Genomic DNA, 25,358 nt, shown 5'->3' on the forward strand with positions numbered 1-25,358 from the left:
TTGTAATCATCCATTCATCAAACCATCATTTATTTAGCTGTTCTGACTCTAGATTGCCATCTTAATGGATGGATTAACATAGCAGCTTGCAGCTATGTTAATCTCAGTGCTGTTATCAAAGCTTGACACTTGTGCAAAAGATGCACAAAATCAATTGTTTTAAAAAAAGTTTACCACCCTGTGGCACAACACGGGAATTACGAATATGAGTATACCATCTAGCCTGTCAAGTCTGCTAAGTCTTTTAATAAGATAATGATTGCTTGTATCTTCAACTCTACATTCCCATTTAACAATAATAACCTTTCACCCACTTGCTTAAAAATAATCTATCCACCTCCGTCTTCAAATAATTCAAAGACTCTGTTTCACCCGCCATTTGAGGAAGAGAAGTAAGAGAAAAGTTTGGAATTGACCATTTAAGATGAAATCCTACAGATTTTGCTTCTGTTGGATGTATGTCCATTTGGGTATTCCTCAAGGGAATGTCCTCCCAATACTGAATTTAGTATTTAGGCTGGGTTGCTAAATGCCACACTTGCATTGAGCCATCTCTGTTGAGAGAATCTTCAACTATGTCCCCTTATCTTGTGATGACTATTCCCATCTATCAACATGCTGCTGTTACCATTGACCAGAAACTGAACTGGGACCTACCATGTAAATATTCAACTACAGACCAGAGGACGACAGTTCTGTGGCAAGTAATTTGTCTCCTGATTTCCGTAAGCCTGCTACCAACAACAAAGTACAAGTCAACAAGTTGAGGGTGTGATGGAATACTCTCCATTTCTGTGCATGAGTGCAGCTACATTGCAGAAGCTCAATGCTATCTAGGACAGTGTAGCCCATTAACTAGGTAAGCTGTTCATGCTGTCTGCTACCGACAAACCAATGGCAGTATTGCCATTGTCTACAAGGTGCAGCAGCTCACTAAGACTCCTTCAAAAACACATTTCAAACCCATAACTTTCACCATCTAGAAGAACAGGGGCATAAGATGCACAGGAAAATCATAACCTGCAGCTCTCTTCCACGCCAAACTCCATGCTGGCTTGGGAACTATTATCATTATTTTGTCACTGTCCCTGAATGCATTTTGGTGTATATATGGCACATGGTCTACAGCAGTTGAAGAAGGCAGATCACCACCCTGAAAGCAACTAGGATTGGGCAAGAACTTCTGGCCTAGCCAACAAATCCCACAAACATTAATTACTATTTTTATTTATTCTGTGAGATGAATGCCATATGAGGAGTTTAACTTATAGAATTAGTACGTTGGTGTTTTGTTTCAACGTTTTATTCCCATCTGTTGTATGCACACAGCAATACCTACACTTATGCAACCAGGTACTCTAATTACTTTGTCTCAGCCGTGAATAGTATAACTTCAGTATTGGGGAAATAAATTTCAAACAGTGAAGTTGGGCATTAACAAAATTTCCAACTGGGATTTGTGCTTATAAAAGTGGCTTATGACCTTATGTACCGTTACGTATGGAATAGGCAAATTATAGCAGGCAGTGTAATAATGGTTAAGAAAATGTGTAATGTTCCTCCTTCTTTAATTATTGGAAGATATAAGTAGCTAACATTTTTTGTTGTTCCCAGGTGTTAAAGCAGAATCCATTCTGGTGGACCCATCAGAGACATGATGGCAAGCTATGGAATTTGAATAACTATCGTACTGACATGATCCAAGCACTAGGTGGTGTTGAAGGCATTCTGGAGCACACACTCTTCAAGGGAACTTATTTTCCAACATGGGAAGGCCTGTTCTGGTATGAGGTTTATTTTCAAAAACAAGCACATTATAGATTAATGTATATACTAAGGAGATCCTGTGGCGATCTGTTTCTGATCATTTGATCTTTATGTAACTCTGAGAAAAGAACATCTGCATCAACTTCTATTTTATATTTGATTTGTGGTTATCAGCAATAGGTTTTCAAATTTTCTTAAAATCTATCCTTACAGGGAGAAAGCAAGTGGCTTTGAGGAATCTATGAAGTGGAAGAAGCTGACTAATGCCCAGCGATCTGGTTTGAATCAGATTCCCAACAGAAGATTCACTCTTTGGTGGTCACCAACTATCAACAGGGCTAATGTAAATTTGTGAAGTAATCCTAAGTTTATTTACAAAGTAAATTGTCAAAAATGATCTGAAAATATTTTTTCACCCTTAGGTTTATGTAGGCTTCCAGGTGCAGTTAGATCTGACAGGAATTTTCATGCACGGCAAAATCCCTACTCTCAAGATTTCTTTGATCCAGATCTTCAGAGCCCATTTGTGGCAGAAGATTCATGAGAGCATTGTTATGGATTTATGTCAGGTTAGTGTTCGGGCTACTGTTTTATTTTCAGAATACCTTTCTATTGGTTTATGGTGGGTGTTGACATTGAAACTTCGCAACAAGGGGAAATCAATTTAAAAAAGAATGTGCATGGAAAAAGATGAAGTGAGCAGTTTAATCTTCAGAATCATGCATGAAGTTCAGATTGTCTTGTTTGTGAGCTTTCGAGAATTGCCATATCAGATTAGATTTTAAATGATGAGATTTTCTTTGTAGGTCTTTGATCAAGAGTTGGATGCTTTAGAGATTGAGACTGTGCAGAAAGAAACTATTCACCCTAGGAAATCCTATAAGATGAATTCTTCCTGTGCTGATATTCTGCTATTTGCTTCATACAAGTGGAATGTTTCTAGACCATCACTACTTGCTGACTCAAAGTATGTCCATTCTACCATTTTGTTAGAGAATAGTAGCTCTGAAGTATGATCTGTATTTGAACCATTTTTATGTTCTTAACATTCATGTTAATTGTAAAAAAAACCCTCCAGTTTCATTTTTTTATGTTTTCATTTTGAATCATATTATATATACTAACCAATTATCTCTTCTGATTTTAAAAGAGATGTGATGGATAGCACTACTACTCAAAAATACTGGATAGATATTCAGTTGCGCTGGGGTGATTATGATTCTCATGATATTGAGAGATACGCCAGAGCCAAGTTCTTGGACTATACAACAGATAACATGAGTATCTACCCTTCACCTACTGGTGTATTGATTGCTATTGATCTGGCCTATAATTTGCATAGGTAAGTATACTAACAGGCTTGAAACCAATCTTGCTGAATTTATAATGTACTCCAGCAAACAAATATATAATTCTTTCATTTTGCTCATTATAACTTGGTTGCTCAAACATAGTTTGTACTGTATTCATTTTTATGCAAGCAAAAAATTCTTGGATAGGAATGTGAGCAGCCCTTTTCTGTGTACATTTAGTGTAAACTGTCTATGTCATATTTCTATTAGCTGCACCAAATTGTAACAAACATTAAATTCATTAGAACTTGCATGGGAGTTCTTGCATGTCTTGCCGTCTCTTTTTTTGAAAATTTGCTGATATTACTTTTACTTCACTTTGCAGTGCTTATGGTAACTGGTTTCCAGGTGCCAAACCATTGATCCAGCAGGCAATGGCAAAGATCATGAAGGCTAACCCTGCCTTGTACGTGTTGAGAGAGCGTATTCGAAAAGGTTTACAGCTATATTCTTCTGAGCCAACTGAACCTTATCTATCCTCACAAAATTATGGTGAACTCTTTTCCAACCAAATAATTTGGTTTGTGGATGATACAAATGTGTACCGTGTCACCATTCATAAGGTAAAAAATACTGACAATAAAACTTTATTGAAAAGTCTCCAATAGCTATGTTTGACTAATTAATTCTAGAAGCTGAAACTTCTTTCTAAAGAAGTTTGAGTTAATGTGTTTCTAATTGTTAACTGTGTTGTTTCTGTTATACTATTTCACTTAACTTAATCTGTCATAAATATGTTCTTTCCTTAGACATTTGAAGGCAACTTGACAACAAAACCAATAAATGGAGCCATTTTTATTTTCAACCCCAGGACAGGACAGTTGTTCCTTAAAATTATCCACACCTCAGTTTGGGCTGGGCAGAAGCGTTTGGGCCAGGTAATATTCAGATGCAATTTTTCCCAATTTGTGTAGCAAACCAAAAGCATCAACAATAAAAAAAAATGTGGATCGTACACATTTTAATGTTTTAGTTTAACTTTGAAAATGGTGTAGCAATGCCATTTATGTTTTAGTTCCATTTGATCAAGGAAAAAGGAAACAATGAATACAAACAATTTTGTGATGGGAATGTCAGAACTTTGCAAACTGGTATAAGTGTAAAATCACTTTCACATGGACCAGTATCTAAATATTTTTTATATTAGAGTTATTACTTTAAACTTTAGTTTTATATTCTGAATGTGCAAATAATAATCAGTTCTTCTTGTATTCAGCTAGCAAAATGGAAAACTGCTGAAGAAGTGGCTGCCTTGATCCGATCACTTCCAGTTGAAGAGCAGCCTAAACAGATCATTGTTACAAGGAAGGGCATGTTAGATCCATTGGAAGTGAGTAAACCTTGTTTGCATTTGGGGAAAACTTGCTTTAAAATTTGAAGTGGAATAGAAATCAGAAGTTTGTAATGAGCTGCATTTAGAACTGGTATTTAAAATGAGGGATGAACTAAAGATTGCCATGCCTAAGCAGTATATATAAGTAGAGGTCTTGTGAAAAGATGTCTATATAAATTTAAATAGCCATGTTTATGACCATTACCACTGCTAGGTGGAGCTCTGTGTGATGGTGTGCACTATTGTAAAATTGGAGCATATCTTTTAAAATCTCATCCAGCAGTAAGGTGCCATCAAAAAAGTCATCTAATACTTGGTTTGACGTACAAGTGTCCTATGTAGCTCAGAGTCCCACTAGTTGTTAGAAGTAAGAATACTATAGAATACCACACACTCATGAGCAGACTGAAAAACAGTTCTCCTTGCGAATCTAAATACTTTTGGTGTAATGAATCATTTATCATGCTGTAGCATTTGTTGTTTATCAATTGTGATGGCTGTTTACTACTAACACGGGTTTCCAAGTATTATAAAGGCTGATTACAACTACATAGACAGAAACCGATCATGGCAGGCATTTTAAGTGACAGTATCCTAACTCCTGCATTGGGAACACACAATCTGAAATTAAATACCAGTTTGATGTCATCAGCCTAACTGAGTGATGCTTTAGGCAAAAGGAGTCCAAGAAACCTATGGATAATATAATCCTTAACCTTGGTGGAACATGTATTTGCCTTTTACATTCTGTTGGAAACAGCTTGTTTTGCATTTTTAAATAATTTGGAAAAACTTTGGTAGCAATCTTTGTACTTTGTCAAAATTAATTTTTAAGTGGGCATTTTTACTTGTTTTAGGTTCATTTGCTGGATTTCCCTAACATTGTCATCAAAGGATCTGAGCTGCAATTGCCATTCCAGGCTTGTCTGAAAGTGGAGAAGTTTGGTGATTTGATTTTAAAGGCAACTGAGCCCCAGATGGTTTTATTTAACCTGTATGATGATTGGTTGAAGACTATTTCCTCCTATACTGTAAGTAAAGTTATGCTTTTTTTTTAGTGGGAAGTAAAATCCATGCATACATCAGTGATGATGACGCTCAATTGTTTTACACCCTTCATCCTCTTCCAAAATAATCTATTGCATGTTACAACTTGCGTCAGCACAGTAGCTCAGTGGTTAGCACTGGTGCCTCACAGTGCCAGCGACCCAGGTTTGTTTTCAGCCTCGGGTGACTGGCTGTGTGGAGTTTGTACGTTCTCCCCGTGTCTGCATGGGTTTCCTCCGGGTGCTCCGGTTTTCTCCCACAGTTGAAAAGACGTGCAGGTAGTCAGGGTTAAATACAGGGTAGGGGAACGGATGGGTTACTCTTCACAGGCTTGGTGTGGACTTATTGGGCCGTAGGGCCTGTTTCCACATTGTAGGGATTCTAATTCTAAAAGACTTGCGCTAGAGAATTTAAAATATTCTCCAACTCTGAAACTTCTTTTTAGTACCATTCTATATTGACTGCAGTTAATTTATGCAGAGCATGAGAATAATTCATTCAGCCTTCAGGGTCATAAGGAAATTTTACAAATCTACTGAATTTCTGTCATTTTTGTAAAATGCAGTATGCTCAACCTAGCATTTTAATGGACCAAAATAACTTAGGTGGGAGGGTGGGGGGAGATCTGATTTCTACAAGTCTACTGATTAGCTTGTTAGCATCTTAAAATCCAGAATGAATGCTTGACTTCTTAATGTAAGTATTAATCCTACTTTTGCAGTGAAGTAAGGGACAAAATGCTTTATATTTTAAGATTATTTGCTATGGTGGACTTTTGAAAGAAGCTTGAGTCTATTTTAATGTAATTGTATATCCAGTCTGATGATCTGTATATTTTCCATTCTTGAGTGCTTCTGTGTTTTTTTTAATCGACTTGGCTGTTCATCAGTTCCTTAACTATGCATTCGGATTCAGTGAATTAGATTGAATGAAGATGGCTGTTTAGAAGACTGCAAACTTGTGATTTTTTTTTAATGAACAAAGCCTCTTTTAAATTTGCAGCATTTCTTTAATTGGGCTAGTATTACATCTCTATGTCTTGAGTATTTGATCTACTGTCACTGAAGTGGTATTACCTTTGTTTGCATGTTTCTCAGATATCACCTTGGCATAATCTTCAATGCTGAGCTTCCTCCCTCACATCCAGTCTAAAGGCATTGCTTTCTTGCACCTGTACAACATTACTGTATATCTCTGCCAAAATCTTGAGGCTAAGCAATTCACGTGGTTGGCCATCACTACACTTTATTCTGAGCCCTGCAGTCTGTATTCTCTCAATGGCTTGCCACAAGTACATCATTATTATTTTCTGTAAATATCACTGTTGTGTCAGTGTAATTATTTCACAGTTCTTGCTGTCACTTTCAGAAGATTGTATGAATTCATCTCATTCAAATTTAGCCTTGCATAACTTAATGAGCCTCCCCTCCATCCTACTTGACAACAGGTTACTCCTCGTCTTCCCGCTATTTTTTCTGCTTGTTTTCTTTTCACTATATCGTCTTGTCCTTTGGTGTTCCCTCAATTCTGCAATTACCTTGCAAAGCCTTTTTCTATGCTGCCCAATCGTCCTCCCTCTTTCCATTTATTCAAAGTCCACTGTTTTTCAAAATGTGCAAAGTACAGCAGAAATGTAAGTTAGAGCTTAACCACCTTGCGATTTGTGCATATTTTAGCAGAGTTATTAAAATGCAACAGAAATTGGTAACTGTTAAGGTACTATTTTAATAAGCAGAACTAGATAAACAGCTCTTGTGGCACAGTTAACCACAGATACTATAAAAGGTAATGAGTAGAACTGTTTTATTTAACTAAGCGGGTTATTTGATCTGGAGTGCAAATGCCATGACCATAAAAACACATTCTGTCAACTTAAATACAGAGAGACCTTGATTGTACATTTGCAAGAGTCCAACCTTAACAGCTGCTATATGAGTATACAGGTACTGTTCTGATTGGACAGTTTACCATCACAGAGCATTGGGAGCACAAAAAAGAAAAAGTAGAGCTTGCAGGAAGAAATTGGAACATCATTACAAAATGTAATTGTTAAGCAACAAGACGTGAGGGGGTGAAGTGAATGGTATACAAACATGCCAAAATTTATGACTTAAAACAGTAATTACCATGCCTTCCTTCTGTGGAAATAGCAAGTCAGTGTAATTCGGTGACTGCCACGTGATGGTTATCAATGGGGAAGCCAGAAGAAATTGCAAACACTTTTACAGATGCAAAACATTTAATTTAGTGAATTTCAAAAACCAACATATGAGCTTTTTCCCTGATTTTCCCCTACTGGTGTGTTTGTAGGCATTCTCTCGTCTGATTTTAATTCTTCGAGCACTACATGTGAACAATGATCGTGCAAAAGTCATCCTGAAACCAGACAAAACCACGATAACAGAGCCTCATCACATCTGGCCAACTCTGACTGATGAAGAATGGATAAAAGTGGAAGTGCAGTTGAAAGACCTTATTCTAGCTGACTATGGCAAGAAAAACAAGTGAGTGACTATGGCAGTGCAAGTGAAAGGGAACCTTGCTAATGTTTCTCAGTACATTTTTATTAGCTTGTTGCAATCACAGCAGATGCTTGTGCTTTGAAGTTTCTCAAGATAATTCTTTGTTAAATTGATGGACAAACTTACAGAATCAGTGGTCTGTTTGATATTTTAGAATTTTCAAGGTCAGTTGCAATCAAACTTAGTTATTGACTAAACAGTTTGTTCTGTTTTATTTCCACTGATAGTAACCAGTTCTTGTTAATAATGAGCCATATTGTATTTAAGTTTACGTGTTATTTTTATTCAAGTGTGAACGTAGCATCTTTGACTCAATCTGAGATTCGTGACATTATTTTGGGTATGGAGATCTCGGCACCTTCACAACAGAGGCAACAAATTGCTGAAATTGAAAAGCAAACCAAAGAGCAGTCTCAGTTGACAGCCACCCAGACGCGCACTGTAAATAAGCACGGTGATGAAATCATCACTTCAACAACCAGTAACTATGAGACTCAAACCTTCTCATCCAAAACTGAATGGAGAGTCAGGTATGATTTCTTTTAGCATTGACATATTGGGATGAACTGGGAAGTTAAACTTGGAACATAAATTACAACTCATTTATTGATTAGTGATTTTTGTAGTCATCAGTGATTTGGGAATGACATCTAAAGTATTTGATTTATTGAAAATTAACTAAGTTTATATGTCACTATCTGAAATAATGAAGTTCAGTACTTTTTTAAGATTTCAGGTTGCAATGTACCCTCTCTGCATAAAGGGTTCCAAATTGTAATGAAGCAAGTTTAATTAGAGATGAGGCACTCAAGATTATAATGTGCAGATAACTTGAGATAATGGTGTAGAACCAGGTGTGAATGAACCATGATCTTCAGTGCACCTTGCAATCAGGTTTTGTGGTGTGTAAATATAGATAACATTGTCAAGTCTGCCCAAAATTAGAAGTATTTGCAGCATAATATTTGTAAAACTCCCCAACACAAATAATAATATTATATTTATATATAATTTTTAAAAATATTGTAAGAAACAATGCTATGATCTAATCTCTCTTCTTTCCATTTGTTGCCTATTAACATAAGTAATACTTCTTTCTTCATTGATTGGATGAGGTGGTTGGGTGAGATAGGTAGTGAAGCTAGAGTCTTCTAGTTTAAAGCATAGACTGCAGCTCATTATTGTATCTCACGCTGATGATAAGCTAAAATAAGAAAGGAACTTGTTTCCACATCACAAATTACATTTCAAAATGTTTCTTTGTTTTAAAGTGCCTGTGAGTTCACAGGATGTGGGCATTGCTGGCTAGACCAGCATTTATTGCTCATCCCTCATTACTCAGGGCAATTAAGAATTAACCAAATTACTCTGGGTCGGGGTCATTTGTCAGCCAGATTGAGCAAGGATAGCAATTGTTTTTCTCTGAAGGTGTTGGTGAACCAGCTGGGGTTTTACAACAATTGACAAGATCGTAACCATTAGGCTAGCTTTTTAATTCCAGACTTCACTGGATTTAAATTTCACCATCTGCTTTGCTGGGATTTGAAACCATGTCTCCCAGAACCTGGGGTTCTGGATTATTGATCTAGGGACATTACTGATGTCTCTCCTTATTGACATACCATATCAGCTACTGCTAAGTTAGCCACAACCATCAGGTTCACCGGTAAATATAAATGGAGAAAACCTTGATGGCCTTTTAGTAATGTTGGAAAATACTATTTGTAAGTATTGAGAGTAAACATTTAAAACATAAACATAGTGTTTAGAGATTGGGGTTTGACAGTGCATATTCTTACCACTAGGTGAAGTGTACAACATGTGATTTAGAACTGTATTCGCTGTTGCTGGGCCAAAGTCCAGGAAGTCCCTTCCTAACAGCACTGTGCGTACCTACCCTTCAAGAACTACAGCAGTTCAAGGAGGCAACTTAACACCACTTTCGCAGGGCAGTTACATATGGCAATAAATGCTAGCCTAGCCAGCAATGCCCACATCCCATGAATGAATTTTAAAAATATGAAGTGATGTTAGCTATGATTTGAATTGAAGAGGCCAATATATAAAGTCTTGGTATCAGTTGGTATAATCTGATCATGAACTTTTGGACCCATTGCAGTAGACAGAAGTGTTGAAGTGAAAATTTCTGTAGTTAAAGGATTACTGAATGGTAGATCAGCTCATGCTTCCTTTAATTTGTTTTCTTTATTCTGCACAGAGCAATATCTGCGGCCAACCTTCACCTACGTACCAATCATATCTATGTTTCCTCTGATGACATCAAAGAGACTGGTTATACTTATATTCTGCCAAAGAATGTGCTGAAGAAATTTATTTGCATTTCAGATTTGAGAGCACAGGTAAATTCCCCTATTAAGCCAACAATTGGTGCATATCCCTAACTATCCTTAAACTGAGTGGCTTGCTAGGCATTTCAGATCACATTGCTGTGGGTCTGGAGAGACGTATAAGGCAACTGGATAAAAACAGTTGATTTCTTTTCCCTATACCAGAGAGATTTCCACAACATAATTTGTTTTCTTGTTATCATAACTGAGAATAGCTTACAATTCCGTATTCCATTAAATTCAAAGTAGAATCAAAGTCATAGAATCCCTACAGTGTGGAAGCAGGCCATTCGGCCCATCGAGTCCACACTAACCCTTCCACAGCAAATACTGCAGCTGCCATGCACTAGCCTGGACTTCTGGATAACTAGTCCAGTTATATCACGACTACACCAATCTCTCGAATAAGATAGGTGTCTCTTAATGATTTGAAGAGTTTTGGAGAATTTTTGAAAAATAACTTGAAGGGTGCCAGCTCACCAATTTGTACCACAGTCTACGATATCAGAAAATATAGATAGCATGAACTTGAAAGTTTCTGGCTTTCAATCCTTGAACTATCACTTTGAAAATTAGTATTTTTGTTAACTAGTATGAATGGGAATTTACCTTAAATCTAAAACTGAAAAATACTATTTTATGTCCTAAATTTAATTTTATTGGTTACTAATTGTCTGTAACAGCCATAACAAAGAATAAATATTAACATCAACATGATAAATTTTCTAACTGAAACTTTCCAACTCTCAAATTATGATGCATGGCTCTCTGCATATTACCGAACAAAACATTACATGAGTAATGAGTCAAAATGTGTGGCTCTGGAAAAGCACAACAGGTCAGGCAGCATCCAGGGAGCAGGAGTGGAGAAGGACATGGAAGATGTAGAATGTGAGGGAATAGATGGTGACATCTTGAAAAATGTCCATATTATAGAGGATGGCTTAAAACGCATGAAAGTTGATAGATCCCAGGACCTGATCAGGTGTACCTAAGAACTCTTTAGGAAGATAGGGAAGTGATTATGGGGCCCATTGCTGAGATATTTGGATAGTCACAGGTGAGGTGCCAGAAAACTGGAGGTTGGCTAACATGGTGCCACTATTTAAGAAAGACTGTAAGGAAAATGTCAGGAAACCATAGGCTGATGAGCCTTACATCGGTGGTGGGCACATTATTGGAGAGAATCCTGAGGGAAAGGCAAAAACTGATCAGGGATAGTCATCATGGCTTTTGTGTGGGAAATCATGTCACATGAACTTGATTGAGTTTTTTGAAGAAGTAATTGGATTGATGAGCGCACAGTGGTGGGTGTGATCTATATAGACTTCAGTACAGTATTCGACAAGGTTCCTCATGGTAGACTGGTTAACAAGGTTAAATCACATCGAATACATGGAGACCTAGCCATTTTGATACCAAACTGGCTTGAAGTTAGAAGACAGAGGATGTTGGTGGAGTGTTGCTTTTCAGACCAGTGACCACTGGAGTGCCACAGGGATTGGTGCTGGGGCCAGTAATTTTTGTTATTTTTTCTAAATGATTTGGATATGAACATAAGAGGTACAGTTAGTAAGTTTGTGGATGACCTAGAATTGGAGGTGTTGGGCCTACTGAAGAGGGTTACCTCAGATTACAACGGGATCTTGATTAGATGCACCAAATGGGCTGAAGAGTGGCAGGTGGAGTTTAATTTAGATAAATGTGAGGTGCTGCATTTTGGGAAAGGCAAATCAGAGCAGGACTCATGCATTTAATGGTAAGGTCCTGGGGAGTGTTGCTGAACAGAGGCCTTGGTGTGCAGGGTTATAGTTCCTTAAAAGTGGAGTTGCAGGTAGATGGGATAGTGAAGGAGGTATTTGGTATGCTTTCCTGTATTGGACAGAGCATTGATTATAGGAGTTGGAAGGTCATGTTACGGCTGTATAGGACATTGGTTAGGCCATTTTTGTAATATTGATTGCAATTCTGGTCTCCTTCCTATTGGGAGGATGTTGTGAAACTTGAAAAGAGTTCAGAAAAGATTGACAAGATATTGCCAGGGTTGGAGGATTTGAGCTACAAGGAGAAGCTGAACAGGCTGGGGCTGTTTTTCCTGGAGATTTGGAGACTGAGGGAGTAACCTTATAGAGGTTTATAAAATCATGAAGTGCATGGATAGGATAAACAGAAAAGGTCTTTTCCCTGGGCCACCGGAGTCCAGAATTAGAGGGCATAAACTTCGGGAAAAAATTTAAAAGGGTCCTAAGGAACAACTTTTGGTGCGTGTATGGAATGAGCTGCCAGAGGAAGTGGTACAATTACATTTAAAAGGCATCTGGATGGGTATATGAATAGGAAGAGTTTAGAGAGATATGGGCCAAGTGCTGGCAAATGGAATTAGATTAGGTTAGGATATCTGGTCAGTGGTCAGCATGGACGAGCTGGTATACTTATCTCTATGACTCTACGACTCTAAGCCCTTTATCAGGAATGATACGTTCCTGATGAAGGGCTGATGCCTGAAACATCGATTCGCCTGCTCCTTAGATGCTGCCTGACCTGCTGTCCTTTTCCAGTGCTACAGTTTTCGACATTGATCTCTGCCATCTGCAGTCCTCACTTTCTTCACTACATGGATAATACCAATTAATTATATCGAACAGATGTCAATCTTTTAGATATTTTCATATTGCATTTCCAAGTCACAATACACACTAGTTTTCTTCCCATTTCCCTAGAAGCAATGGCCCACTCTTGGCATGAGCATCGTAGCATCTCATACAGTAGTAGATAGTTTAATCAATGAAGAAGCGTTGCATCTAAAGTCCAGTCCTGAGAAGTGTGCAATCCACCTCAGTTCATTGAGTAGTGGTTATAATTTGGATTTGGACTCTCTTTCTCATGTCCTCTCAACACAGTTTGGAAATACTGTGTTAATTGTGGTATTGTCACCTATGACCAAATGAATTCAGTTCAGTGCAGTTATCCACTACCCAATGAAGGGAGTTGTTTGCATATGTACTTTTACATCTGGACTAAATATAATGTTTACAGAGTGCAGCTAGGAACTCTTTGTGCCACAGTTAATTAAATAATTTTGTGCTCCTTGTTAGTAAATGGATGAGGAAAGTTTAGTTGAGGTATTGATTTGAAATTTGTTGACTGCAGTAAAAATGTTTTCTTTTGTAGATTGCAGGATATCTGTATGGTGTGAGTCCTCCAGATAACCCTCAAGTGAAGGAAATCAGATGTATTGTGATGGTGCCACAATGGGGAACCCATCAGACTGTGCATTTGCCTAACCAGCTGCCACAACATGAATATTTGAAGGTATAGATTACCACTGCTTTATAAATATCATGGAAATAATGTATTCAGCATGAATTCTGTATACTTTCACCACCTCTTTTTAATACGATATGCTGTGTGAAGTGTCCGATAAATTATTCACCTTGCAAATCAGAAATTTCAGCTGCATACAAGTTTTTAATGCTTTTGTTCATATTCCTGAAATGTGCAGGATTTTCAGTGTAGAAATACATTTTAAGTAATTGGTCTTTCTGTTTGTTTTTAATTTTATTAGAGGCAGCAATATATTTTACCTTTTCGGATTCTTGGTATTGCACTTTATTCATGTCAATATTAATATGAAATTATTTCTTAAGGAAATGGAACCTCTTGGTTGGATTCACACTCAACCCAATGAGTCTCCTCAGTTGTCACCTCAAGATGTCACCACCCATGCTAAAATAATGGCTGACAATCCATCTTGGGATGGAGAAAAGACTATCATCATAACATGCAGGTAAAAAGGCTAACTCTTCCTGGTCAACTTAAGAAATCCTACCAGCATGTGCCAAGACATTTGTGTATCTGGATTCAAAACTTGCAATTGACAAGTAATAGAATTTGGCAAAATATCTTCCCAGCTGTGCCCCACATTCTGCAATGTTCTACAGCAATTAGTCTTTACCAGAACAAAATTTTAACTTACTTTTTTCAAATGTTCCTTTATAATGTGCAGTGATGTAGATATTAACAAATTCAGTGGCATTTTCTGTATTATTTGAAGTGACTGAAATGGGTGAAACTGTTTGTTATTATGTTCACAACTTAATCAGGTAGAGTGCTTTCATATATTTAGTTTAGTTCATAAAGAAAATGAACAATTTAAATTATTAAAATTGTAATTGTACAAGTAATAATTTAAAAATCTATGCCAAGAATGTATTGAATGCTGTTGCCCATAACTAAAGTAAGCTTAATCCTTTCACTGGCATGGCATTTACATCTAAACAAATTACACACTTCAACTAAATATTATACTACTTTTTTCACTTTTTATTTTGACTCCAGTTTTTGAGTTTAGATGGAATTTCTTAAAATGTAGCAAAATGTGAAGAACTATTAATGAACAAACAAACATTTCTAAAATTCAACAATACACAAAGATTGGTACTGGTCTGGGAAGAGAACTTATCAGTGAAAAGGTTAGAATGTAAGATGACAATGACAGTTGAGAACACTTCCCAGGCATTTATCCGGTAGGTAATATATAATTGATATTTTATTCAGTTTTACTCCAGGTTCATGCACACTGACAGCATACAAGCTTACTCCAAGTGGATATGAATGGGGCAGACAGAACACAGACAAAGGAAACAATCCGAAGGGATATCTGCCTTCCCATTATGAAAGAGTTCAGATGTTGTTATCAGATAGATTCCTTGGTTTCTTCATGGTCCCTGGCCAGAGCTCCTGGAATTACAATTTCATGGGTAAGAATATTTCTATCCTTTTTTAAATACCCAAGTTGCATTGCACCAATGTTATTAAATGCTGTTGGGCAGCTGTGCCAAATTTAAGCTCAGTATATTAACATTGATCTATTTGCATGTTATTGTAATGATTTAAAAACAATGTTCATTAGTCAGGCCATTCTGCCTATCATCTTTTCTGATACTAGAATATAGTACCATAGACTGCACCATCCACTTATATTTCATGTCGGCAATGTTAAGCCTCAACTAGAAAGAAGGTAATCGGCCGTGTTCAATCCAGTCCTCACAAAAATGCAGTTCCAGGAAAGGTCACTGATCATGAGCAATAGCGTTAAGTCTCACGTCAGTGTTCGTGTGCTAACTTGCAGTATATGGTCACTGGCTTGAATTTGAACTGGGAACTAAAGATAAGGTTTCCTGCTTTAGTTAGCTTACATTTTCTCACAAAGGCTGTTGTTTTTATTGTGCTATTGAGACTTGTTTCCTAGGATCCCAAATTCGTTTTGTTTGTGGGAAGTTTAAATGCTCTTTATGAAGTATATAAATTGAAATAAATCTACTTAGGATGAGTAGTCCAAAGCTTCATGATCTTTTTTACATTCTCATCACTCAAAGAAGACAAGGATTTTCCTCTGTAATTCCTCACCAAGCTTTTCACTTTTGACACTTCTTAAAGTAGTCTCCTAGTTTAAATATTTAACTTTTTTATTAGGTGTTCGCCATGATCCCAACATGAAATATGAGCTGCATTTGGCCAATCCTAAAGAGTTCTACCATGAAGTTCACAGACCATCTCATTTCTTGAACTTTGCTTCGCTTCAAGAGGGCGAGATCTACAATGCAGACAGAGAGGACATGTACTCTTAGAAAATCAAGAGAAATTTACAATGGAACTTCTGTACTGTTGATATTCAACAAATGAATTTAAGTTCAGTTTATGGTCTCTGTTAAATTCCATATTTTGTTCGTAGAATATGTTAACTCCAAAATTTGTGATATGTGAAACATAGTAGCTTTATGTTTAAAAATTGCCTGAAACTATGGTATGTATACATGAGCTGAAAGTTTTAAATGCTAGTACTTCTGTAATTTTCTGTGTGCAGTGATGTCTACACTGTAGAAGAGATTAAAGCTTAAATAATTTTTTAACCTACACGGAGTTTGTTTTGTGAGGTTTAGAATTCAATGAGGTGGTGAACATATTATGAACACAGCTGGCTGGGAACTGATCCTCAAAATGTTTTTGAGGCCATTTGTGGAATATTGCATGTAATTCTAGTCTCCTTCCTATCAGAAGGATGTTGTGAAACTTGAAAGGGTTCAGAAAAGATTTACAAGATGTTGCCTGGGTTGGAGGATTTGAGCTATAGGGAGAGGCTGAACAGGCTGGGGCAGTTTTCCCTGGAGAATCAGAGGCTGAGGGATGACCTTATAGAGGCTTATAAAATCATGAAGGGCAAGGATAGAGTAAATTGACAAGGTCTTTTCCCTGGGGTTGGGGGAGTCCAGAACTAGAGAGCATAGGTTTATGATGAGAAAAGAGACCTAAGGGGCAGCGTTTCCACGTGGAGGATGGTGTGTGTATGGAATGAGCTGCCAGAGGGAAATGGTGGAGGCTAGTACAATTACAACATTTAAAAGGCATCTGGATGGATATATAAATAGGAAGGATTTGGAGGGATATGGGCTGGGTGCTGGCAAGTGAGACTAGATTAGGTTGGGATAGCTGGTTGGCATGGATGAGTTGGATCGAAGGGTCTGTTTCCTTGCTTAACATCTCAATGACTGCATTTTAGAATAGGCACATCTGTCACAGAGTCAGTCAGTTCTGGTAGAGATGGCTGCTGGTAGAAAATTTGCTTATCCGTAGAGTAGTATATTATGCAATTGTCAAGATGGTGAGGGTCCTGTTTGAGAAATTGTATCTTATTTAAGTTAAGCTTATTGATATTGAAAAGAGATTATTTATGAGAGAATGAAGTAGCCCCTGCCTTTCAAAAGCAAAACTTGAACACAGTCACAAAATTAGCCATATAAAGACGGCTATAAAAACATGTCAGTATCTGGGAATTGCAGCAATTAACTTTCTTTCTAACTCTCTCAAAGCCTGCCTACCATCCACAATGCACACATCAGGTATGTGATGGAATACTGTCTGCTTTCCTAGGTAAGTACAGGTCTAAAAATGGTCATGATATTCATTGCCATCCAGGATAAAGCAGCCAACTTGATTGGCACTCTATCTATCATCTTAAACATTCACTCCTTCCACCACTAACAACAGTGTGTACAAAATATTAAGTTGCATTACAGCAACTTACCAAGGCTTCTCCAGCAGCACCTTAAGCCAAGACTTCTAATATCTCATAGTCACTGGCCGTCCATCACAGGCAAGGATGACTCTCCTTGACGCTGCGTGAGTCCATTGGTGGCTGTACAGACCAATGTGGCTACTGCGGGCTCTTTTACACTTCGGCCATGTGGTGGTTACAGGAAGAGGTGGGTGGTACGTTGGTGCAACAGTGTGCTTTGTTCACTGTTTTCACCTAACTTCTGCCTTTTCTTTCCCAGATGCTCCTCCTCCAGTTTGGATGGTCTTGGGCCAGCGATTCCCAGCTTTCTGTGGGAATGCTGGACCTTGCCACTGAGACCTTGAGGGTATCTCTGAGACGCTTCCTCTGCCCACCTGCTGGCTCGCCTGCCATTTAAGCTGCGAGTTGGTCATACAGACAATGTGCCCACCCTATCATAGCTAATCAAGAGGGGTCAGTGCCTTGATGCTCGGGAGATTGCTCTGGTTGAGGGTGCTGGTGTTGCTGCATCTGTCTTCTCCATGCGTTTGCAGGATTTTCTAATGTCTGGAGGGACAAAGGGTGACATGCAGTGGAATACAATCGGCAGGCTCCCCGATAAGCCACATAGCATCCTGATTTAGAATTATATCTCATTTCTGCACTGTAGCTGAGTCAAAGTCCTGGAACTTATTTATTCATTGCTTACACTAGACGGACTGCTGAAGTGCAATGAGGGGTACTCCACCATCTGCCCAAGGTTCCTATCTGTTCCACTTATATGGTTGCATTCAAACCTTTGGAGATATTAATGTGTCCTTGCAATTTAACTCCGGTATTATTCTAGTAAAGTTATGCTGCACTCCCTCCAAGGCCACTATATTTCTAGGGTTGGTACCCTAAACACAGTACTTCAGAGATGTTCCTCGGAATCACCAACCCACAGCCACACTATGCCAATCTACTCACAAGAACGAAAGACCCCATACGCACAACATGCAGGACTGACATGCTACACAAAATTCCATGTAACGACTGCCACAAGCAGTACATCTGCCAGACTGGAAGAAAGCTAGCAATCTGGATACATGAACACCAACTAGCAGCAAAACGGCATGACCATCTCCGCAGACAAAGACTATTTGACTGGGACAATTTAAGCAAGCTAGGACAAGCTAAACAGAGACATGCACAGGAATTCATAAAGGTGTGGTTTTCAATCCACAATGCCACTAACGAGCATGTTGACAGATCCCATGTACAAATCACTGCAGAGAAAAACTGGAAGTCATACCACCCATCTTAAACTGGGGCACATAAATATCAACGGAGTAGTGCATCGGTTTTTACAGAAGTGGCACTGATGATGTTACCTAGCATGTTTGCGTGACAACCCACTAGCTTGGCAAGCCAACTACAACCACATCCACAGCCCGAGCTACAAATCTTCACAAGGACCTTATTTAACTGTCTGCTATTTCCTTATTCCAAATTTATCATGTTGCATTGCCAGTTTTAAGGGGCCCATATTACTCTTAACAATCCAATTTTTCTAACATAATTGTAAACATTATGCGGAGTTTTGGTATTTTTGCAAGTTTCTTTTCATGAATCTTTTTAAAGCTATATCTGTTTTGTCAGCCTTTACTGTTGTTTGTACCTTTTCTATTCACTAGGATATATGCTTTATTTTATATTGTATAATTTTTAAATTTGGTTTTATGTTGTTTCTTGCCTCCTTGTGGCTTTTTTTTGGTGGGACCAGCTATTGCTTCTTGGGTATAAACAGATTCTGTACATGATATGTTTTTTTCTTGTATACCTTCCACTGATCTTTTTAACCATTAGCAAATTTCTTTAGTTCATGACAGACAGTCTCCATCACATCCTGTTGATGTCAGCATTATCTAAATCTAAAAGCCTGGTAGCTGTTTTGTGTTTCTCACTTTCAACTCCAACATTGAATTCAATCATATTATGCTTGCTGTTTGATAATTGTACACACAGTTAGGGTGCTAGAAGCATCTGGGTAATTGTTTATTAGTAAAACTAATATGACATACCCTTTTTAGATCAAAGACATATTATTTCAGAAAATTACCTGGATGTTGCTGACTTTCTGACATTAGCTCATCTGCTTATCCCATTTGACAATGCAAGTTCAAAATCCCCTTTAAAACCAATCTGTCTTTACTACATGCTTATCTAATCTTTATTCCATTTCATAGTTTCTACCAGGGGACCTTTTTACCACTACCAATACACTGTCTGGCTCTTTTCTATTTATTAATTCAAACCATAAAATGTTAGATTACCAGTTATTGTTTCTCCTCTTTACTGAATGGATTTCATATTTAATTATTAACACTATTCCTCCATCTGTAATTGATTCCCTATCATGTAAGTCTTATCACTGTTTCGAATCTGCAGTTTGCATTCCTAACAGTCTTGCAGCAATGCCTCAATAATAGATGTTACGTCATACCCGCTTAAGTTGAATTTGCACCTATATTTCATGCAAATTGTTCCTTGTACTCCATGCATTCTATTTATTTACATACATTTTAATTAAATTTTACACCAAAGAATTTAGAGCATTTAAAAAGTTGGAGGGGGGAAATAAATATTAATTTAAAAGATTTACAAGGATGTTGCCAGGGTTGGAGGATTTGAGCTATAGGGAGAGGCCGAACAGGCTGGGGCTGTTTTCTCTGGAGCATCGGAGGCTGAGAGGTGATGTAATAGAGATTTATAAAATTGAGGGGCATACATTGGATAAATAGACAGTCTTCTCCCTGGGGTGGGGGAGTCCAGAACTAGAAGGCATAGGTTTAGGGTAAGAGTGGAAAGATATAAAACAGACCTAAGAGGCAACTTTTTCACGCAGAAGGTGGCATGTATATGGAATGAGCTGCCAGAGGAAGTGATGGAGGCTGATACAATTGCAACATGGGTATATGAATAGGAAGAGTTTGGAGGGATATGGGCCAGGTTTTGGCAGGTGGGACTAGATTGGGTTGGGATATCTGGTCGGCATAGATAGGTTGGACCGAATGGTCTGTTTCTATGCTGTACATGTCTATGACTATAACATCTTAATAAATGCAGAGAAATTTCCTGAAAGGAAACTAGTTACAGCATATCAGCCTGTTGAAGAAGCCTTAATGTGGAGATAATAATGAATCTTTATTGACATTTGGGTGTTGCAAGGATATTGCTGGGATAAAAGGAATAGTATGAATTTGAATCTTTTCCTTGTGTTTATAATAAAGTATTTTTAAACTACCTGTCTGGTGCCACAGGTCTTTGTATCTTTTTCCTTGTTTAATGAACTTATATTCTCTGTGGTAAAGGTATCCTGGCACCTCTTACGAATGTGCTCAGTAATTGATTGCCATGATTAAGAAATAAAAATCTCAGGTCTAACAAGTCGGACTTCACTGACTTGTCCAGTATTAATGTCAGCTGGGATCAAAATTCCTTGAATTTAAGAGGGATCTGAACTTGCTTAACGAAAGATTATATGAAGATTCTGGTCACAAGAACAAAATGATTGATGTGAAACAAAGTACATGGGTTGGAGTTTAAATTGGCTTTGACTGTTAGCAAGATTTTCTGGGAGAAGCAGATATATTGGTGGGTCATTTAATATTTTTAAGACCAAATGGAGAGAGTGGACAAATTGAAGTTAGAAATAAAAGAATCTCAAAGATGATATGATTAAAGTGATTGTTCACCAATTCAAGTTGAGAGAAACCGGAGAGTGAAATGTCACAGCTATAGCTAAGATTTAGTTCCAAATGAAAAGAACATTTGAATTGGAGGAAAAAGGGAAATGGAAAGATGGGAGAATGGGGGAAAAATGCAAAGAGAGCAGAATTTTTTTAAAAAGCCATGGCAATAAAAAGAATAAATAACAAAATAAGTAAGCCACTTATGGAAAGGGTACACTTTGGGATTTGACTTGACTCTTATTAATATCAAATGGCATCATGATATTAGTAAAAAGTAATTGTTACCATCCAATTAATCTTTTCCATTAGGTTGCCAGTCTCATTCCAATTTGGGTGAAGCCTATCCCAACAGTAAAGTTCTTTTCTGTTCCAGTACTAGTTGCAGTAGCCTATGAAATGGAATCCCTACAACTCACATTTGTTCAGTCATGCGTTACACAGCAACACAGAAAGGATTTAAGTTTGTTAGTTTTTGTTTGAGAGTGCTGGTGGGTTTGTGTGCTACTAGGATTCCGAGGGGTCTTAGTAGTCTGGCTGTCATTTCTGAAAATTCTTTGATGTATGGTAAGGTGGTTAGGGATTTTTGCTGTGTTTGGTCTGCTTGTCATGGTTTGGTCTTGAGGAAAACAGTGGAGAACCACCTATATAACGTATTCAAGAAGAACGGATACTCAAAACATACAGTGCGCAGATTCCTCAAGAACAAACCACAATAAGCAGACTAAACACAGCCAGAAACCCTAACCACCTTACCATACATCAAAGAAGTTTCAGAAATGACAGCCAGACTACTATGACCCCTTGGAATCCTAGTAGCACACAAACCCACCAACACTCTCAAACAAAAACTAGCCAACTTAAAAGACCCAGTACAACCCATGGACAAAACTAACGTCCATGCAAGGACTGCCACAAACACTACATAGGACAAACAGAAAGAAAGTTAACCACCAGAATACACGAACACCAGCTAGCCACAAAAAGACACTACTCTCTCTCCCTCGTAGCCCTACACATGGATGAAAGAAAACACCATTTCGACTGGGACAACACATCTTTCCTGGGCCAGGCTAAGCAAAGACATGCCAGAGAATTCCTAGAGGCCTGGCACTCCAACCACAACGCCATAAACAAACACATAGATCTAGGTGCCTTCTATCAACCCCTCAGAAAATGAACAGGAAATGACATCACCAAAACCCCAGGATCCCCATCCAGGAGAAAGATATAAATAGAAAGCAGGAGACAACAGCTTTGCTTCACTTGGAGGTCGTCACTGATGATGTTACCTAGCCAGGTAATGAAACGTCTGGATATCAAACCTACAGCTCAGCGAGCAAACCTACACCCCATTGGCTTCTAAGATTGTCAATATATTCAATTCAAACTTGATTGGAATTTGGTATTTTTCAGGGTATAATTTAAGCTGATCGGCCTAATTTGAATTTGTTTTGTCATCTCCAGGCAACTAGCTACCACAGTAGCTGGAGCACATGATACATTATGTCACTGAGAACACTTGATGCTGTCACTGCTAGCCTTTACTCTCTTAAAGGTATAATACATCCACAGTTTCATAACACGTGTTAACCTCCAGAATCTATGCATCCTCAGATGCAATCTTCCTCTGATGGGGTTGGTTAGCTTAGCTGGCTACTGGCTGGTTTTGATACTAACAGTGTTGGTTCAATTCCTGCTTTGGTTGAGTCTGCTATGAAGGTCTTGCCTTGCCTGAGATGTAGTGACCCTCTGTTTAAATCACCACTTGTTACCGCTGCATAATAAGAGAGTGGAACTATGGTGATTTAGCCTTAACTTTTTAGGACCTGTTTTCCATTTAGCTCCCAGAAATCTCTGTAGTAAACTTCCTTGCTATGTTGTTGGCTCCAATATAAGGTTTTGAGGGGCTTGGAGAGGTGGATAGAAAGCAGTTGTTCTTCTTAATGGAAGGTTCAATAACAAGGGGGCATAATTTTAATGTGAAAGGCAAGAGGTTTAGAGGACATTTGAGGAAAGATTTTTCACTCTGGGAGATGGGGGTCTGGAATACACTGTTGAGATGGGTAGTTGTTGATGGGAAACCTCACAACCTTGAGGTTCCTGCCCTCAAAACAGACACAAAGCATTCATGTTTTTCTCTTCCAGACCTGCTGAGTTTATCCAGCATTCTATTGCCTGCAATCCTCCTGGTGTGACCAGACTATCTAGAGATTCCTCGGCCGTCCTGTCAAGAGTATTTCCAACTCGCACCCCATTGCTCTGAACAGGAGATTTCGAATTGGGACCAGCTAGAGCAGCAGCAGAGTCCTTATAAATGCTCTGCCATATCTCAGTCCATATTTATCCACAGTTAAAAATCAATCAACACCAGGTTTAGTTATAAATTTGTACTTTCAGGGTTACATTGTACTTTGCTCAAGAACTGCATGCATTCAATAGAACTCTGAGCTCAAAAACTGCATGAATTCATGTTAAACTCCGTTATCTCACTTTTTAGATTAGAATCAATCTAAACATCATGGCATAGACAGAGAGCACAGGGGGCCAACACCTTCAACATATTGTCTAGCTATCATCCATTGATAACAGCTAACCTGAGAATGCAACTTTTTAAAAAAAGGTTTTGTGATTTACACATAAAAGAAGTGAAACTATCATGGTATTATAATAGATGAAAGGCTTAACAGACAATCAGTTTTTCAATGTATAATTTCAGTTACATCACACTGTAAATTTTTGCTATAAATTCTGTGTTAGGATTGAGCCCTCCACTATCACGAACGCTCCGAAAGCAAGTGCTTCCAATTAAACCTGTTATTGTGTGATTTTTAACTTTGAACACCCCAGTCCAACACCGGCATCTCCAAATCATATTTGTCCACGTGTGCAGATGTGTGCAGAAATTCGTTTTGACTTTACTTAGCTGTTCTAGTCATTTAGCTATTATTAAAACTCTAACTACCTAATTAAAACTATTAACCGTTAAAGACCAGGACAATTTTTATTTGTCTCTAACTTCCCCGCTCCACACCCTGTGCTGACAAAGATGCCACTCGGCTTTTCTGATTTCTGCTCTTCCCAAACTGGTGCCAGTTTTCGTGCGCTGTTAAAATGCCGTTATCCTCAGTGTCTCGAACTTACAGAAACCACTAAAAGCGTTCAAGTCAAACAGGAGCAATCTCCTCTCCGACAGCACCGAATTGTCCCCAAAGTTCTAAGTTTCCCACTCCGTTCATCACCTCAGATAACAGTGTGACCTGTGAACAATGCCTCGTCTATTTTGCAGCCCTGCAGCGAATTCAGGTTTTCACCATATGCCGTCTCCAGAATCGTTGCTGGAATGGGTGTAGGTCCATGGAGTGAGTTCATACTTCAAGGATTTCCCTTTCTGTACCTTTAAATTCCATTGTGCTGCCTTCCAACACGCTGCTCCAAACACCCACACTTGCATATATCTCTTCATTTCGATACTATCCTCCTTTGCTTGCTGCCCCAAATTCAAATTCTACTGCCCCCATTGAAAAGTCCGCCTTGTTTTTGCAGCGTTCTCCAATTCTTTAGTTCCAGACCAGGTCCAGTCTTCCTGTCAGACTGGAATCCGATCATCTCAACAATACAAAGCAGTTTGTGGGAGTGGCGTTTTGATTGGTATCGGGCCAAATCTTAACAATTCGAGCTTCATCACATTTGCAAGGATGCTTGAACACCTCCCTATTCACATGTCTCTGCATCAATTCATCCAATGCCATCCTCTCTACAAAGTGAACTTCACCCCACACAAACAATCTTAAATAGCATCTCCTTTCACCAGCTTCTGCAAACTCACTAACCGCATAAGAATCCGCGCTGGGAACCTGAAATCCGAAACAGGTACGAAAGACACCCGTCATGTGTTACAGGAGTTTGGAAAGTGAGCACCTCTTTTTAAAAAAAACTCACACAGAAACTGTTTTCAATGTGTCTTTGTATAATTTCAAGATGTCTTTTAAATAGTTTATTTCTGTAGTTGATAAACTGAAGTTTTCCGTAAAGGTAAGCCGTACTCCCGCTGTCTGAAAAAGATGAGAAATAAGCAGACAAAACGATAAGGAGAAATGTGGAACTCCAGTTAATATCACAATACAAGAAAATTGATTAATGGCAAACCTTAAACCAGATAGTAACATCAGAGGCATAATGTATAGGCGTCTGGTGCAACTTA

At 38.3% G+C, this 25,358-nt stretch overlaps 1 protein-coding gene across 1 annotated transcript in view; it reads left to right on the forward strand.

Annotated features, from left to right (window-relative positions):
- prpf8 (pre-mRNA processing factor 8) overlaps positions 1–16,285 on the forward strand; it is a 54,659-nt gene extending 38,374 nt beyond the window's left edge. Inside the window, exons 27-42 of the mRNA XM_072589630.1 lie at positions 1,615–1,784; positions 1,981–2,110; positions 2,190–2,336; positions 2,574–2,734; positions 2,918–3,109; positions 3,445–3,682; positions 3,869–3,997; positions 4,336–4,449; positions 5,310–5,483; positions 7,810–8,003; positions 8,312–8,551; positions 10,240–10,381; positions 13,541–13,681; positions 14,017–14,156; positions 14,927–15,129; positions 15,845–16,285. Coding sequence (XP_072445731.1) covers positions 1,615–1,784; positions 1,981–2,110; positions 2,190–2,336; positions 2,574–2,734; positions 2,918–3,109; positions 3,445–3,682; positions 3,869–3,997; positions 4,336–4,449; positions 5,310–5,483; positions 7,810–8,003; positions 8,312–8,551; positions 10,240–10,381; positions 13,541–13,681; positions 14,017–14,156; positions 14,927–15,129; positions 15,845–15,999 — 2,670 coding nt within the window. The 3' untranslated portion in view covers positions 16,000–16,285. The remainder of the gene's footprint in view (positions 1–1,614; positions 1,785–1,980; positions 2,111–2,189; positions 2,337–2,573; positions 2,735–2,917; positions 3,110–3,444; positions 3,683–3,868; positions 3,998–4,335; positions 4,450–5,309; positions 5,484–7,809; positions 8,004–8,311; positions 8,552–10,239; positions 10,382–13,540; positions 13,682–14,016; positions 14,157–14,926; positions 15,130–15,844) is intronic.
- The last annotated feature ends 9,073 nt before the right edge of the window (positions 16,286–25,358 follow it).

Source organism: Chiloscyllium punctatum, chromosome 19 (assembly GCF_047496795.1).
Source record: "Chiloscyllium punctatum isolate Juve2018m chromosome 19, sChiPun1.3, whole genome shotgun sequence".
Taxonomy (NCBI): Eukaryota; Metazoa; Chordata; class Chondrichthyes; order Orectolobiformes; family Hemiscylliidae; genus Chiloscyllium; species Chiloscyllium punctatum.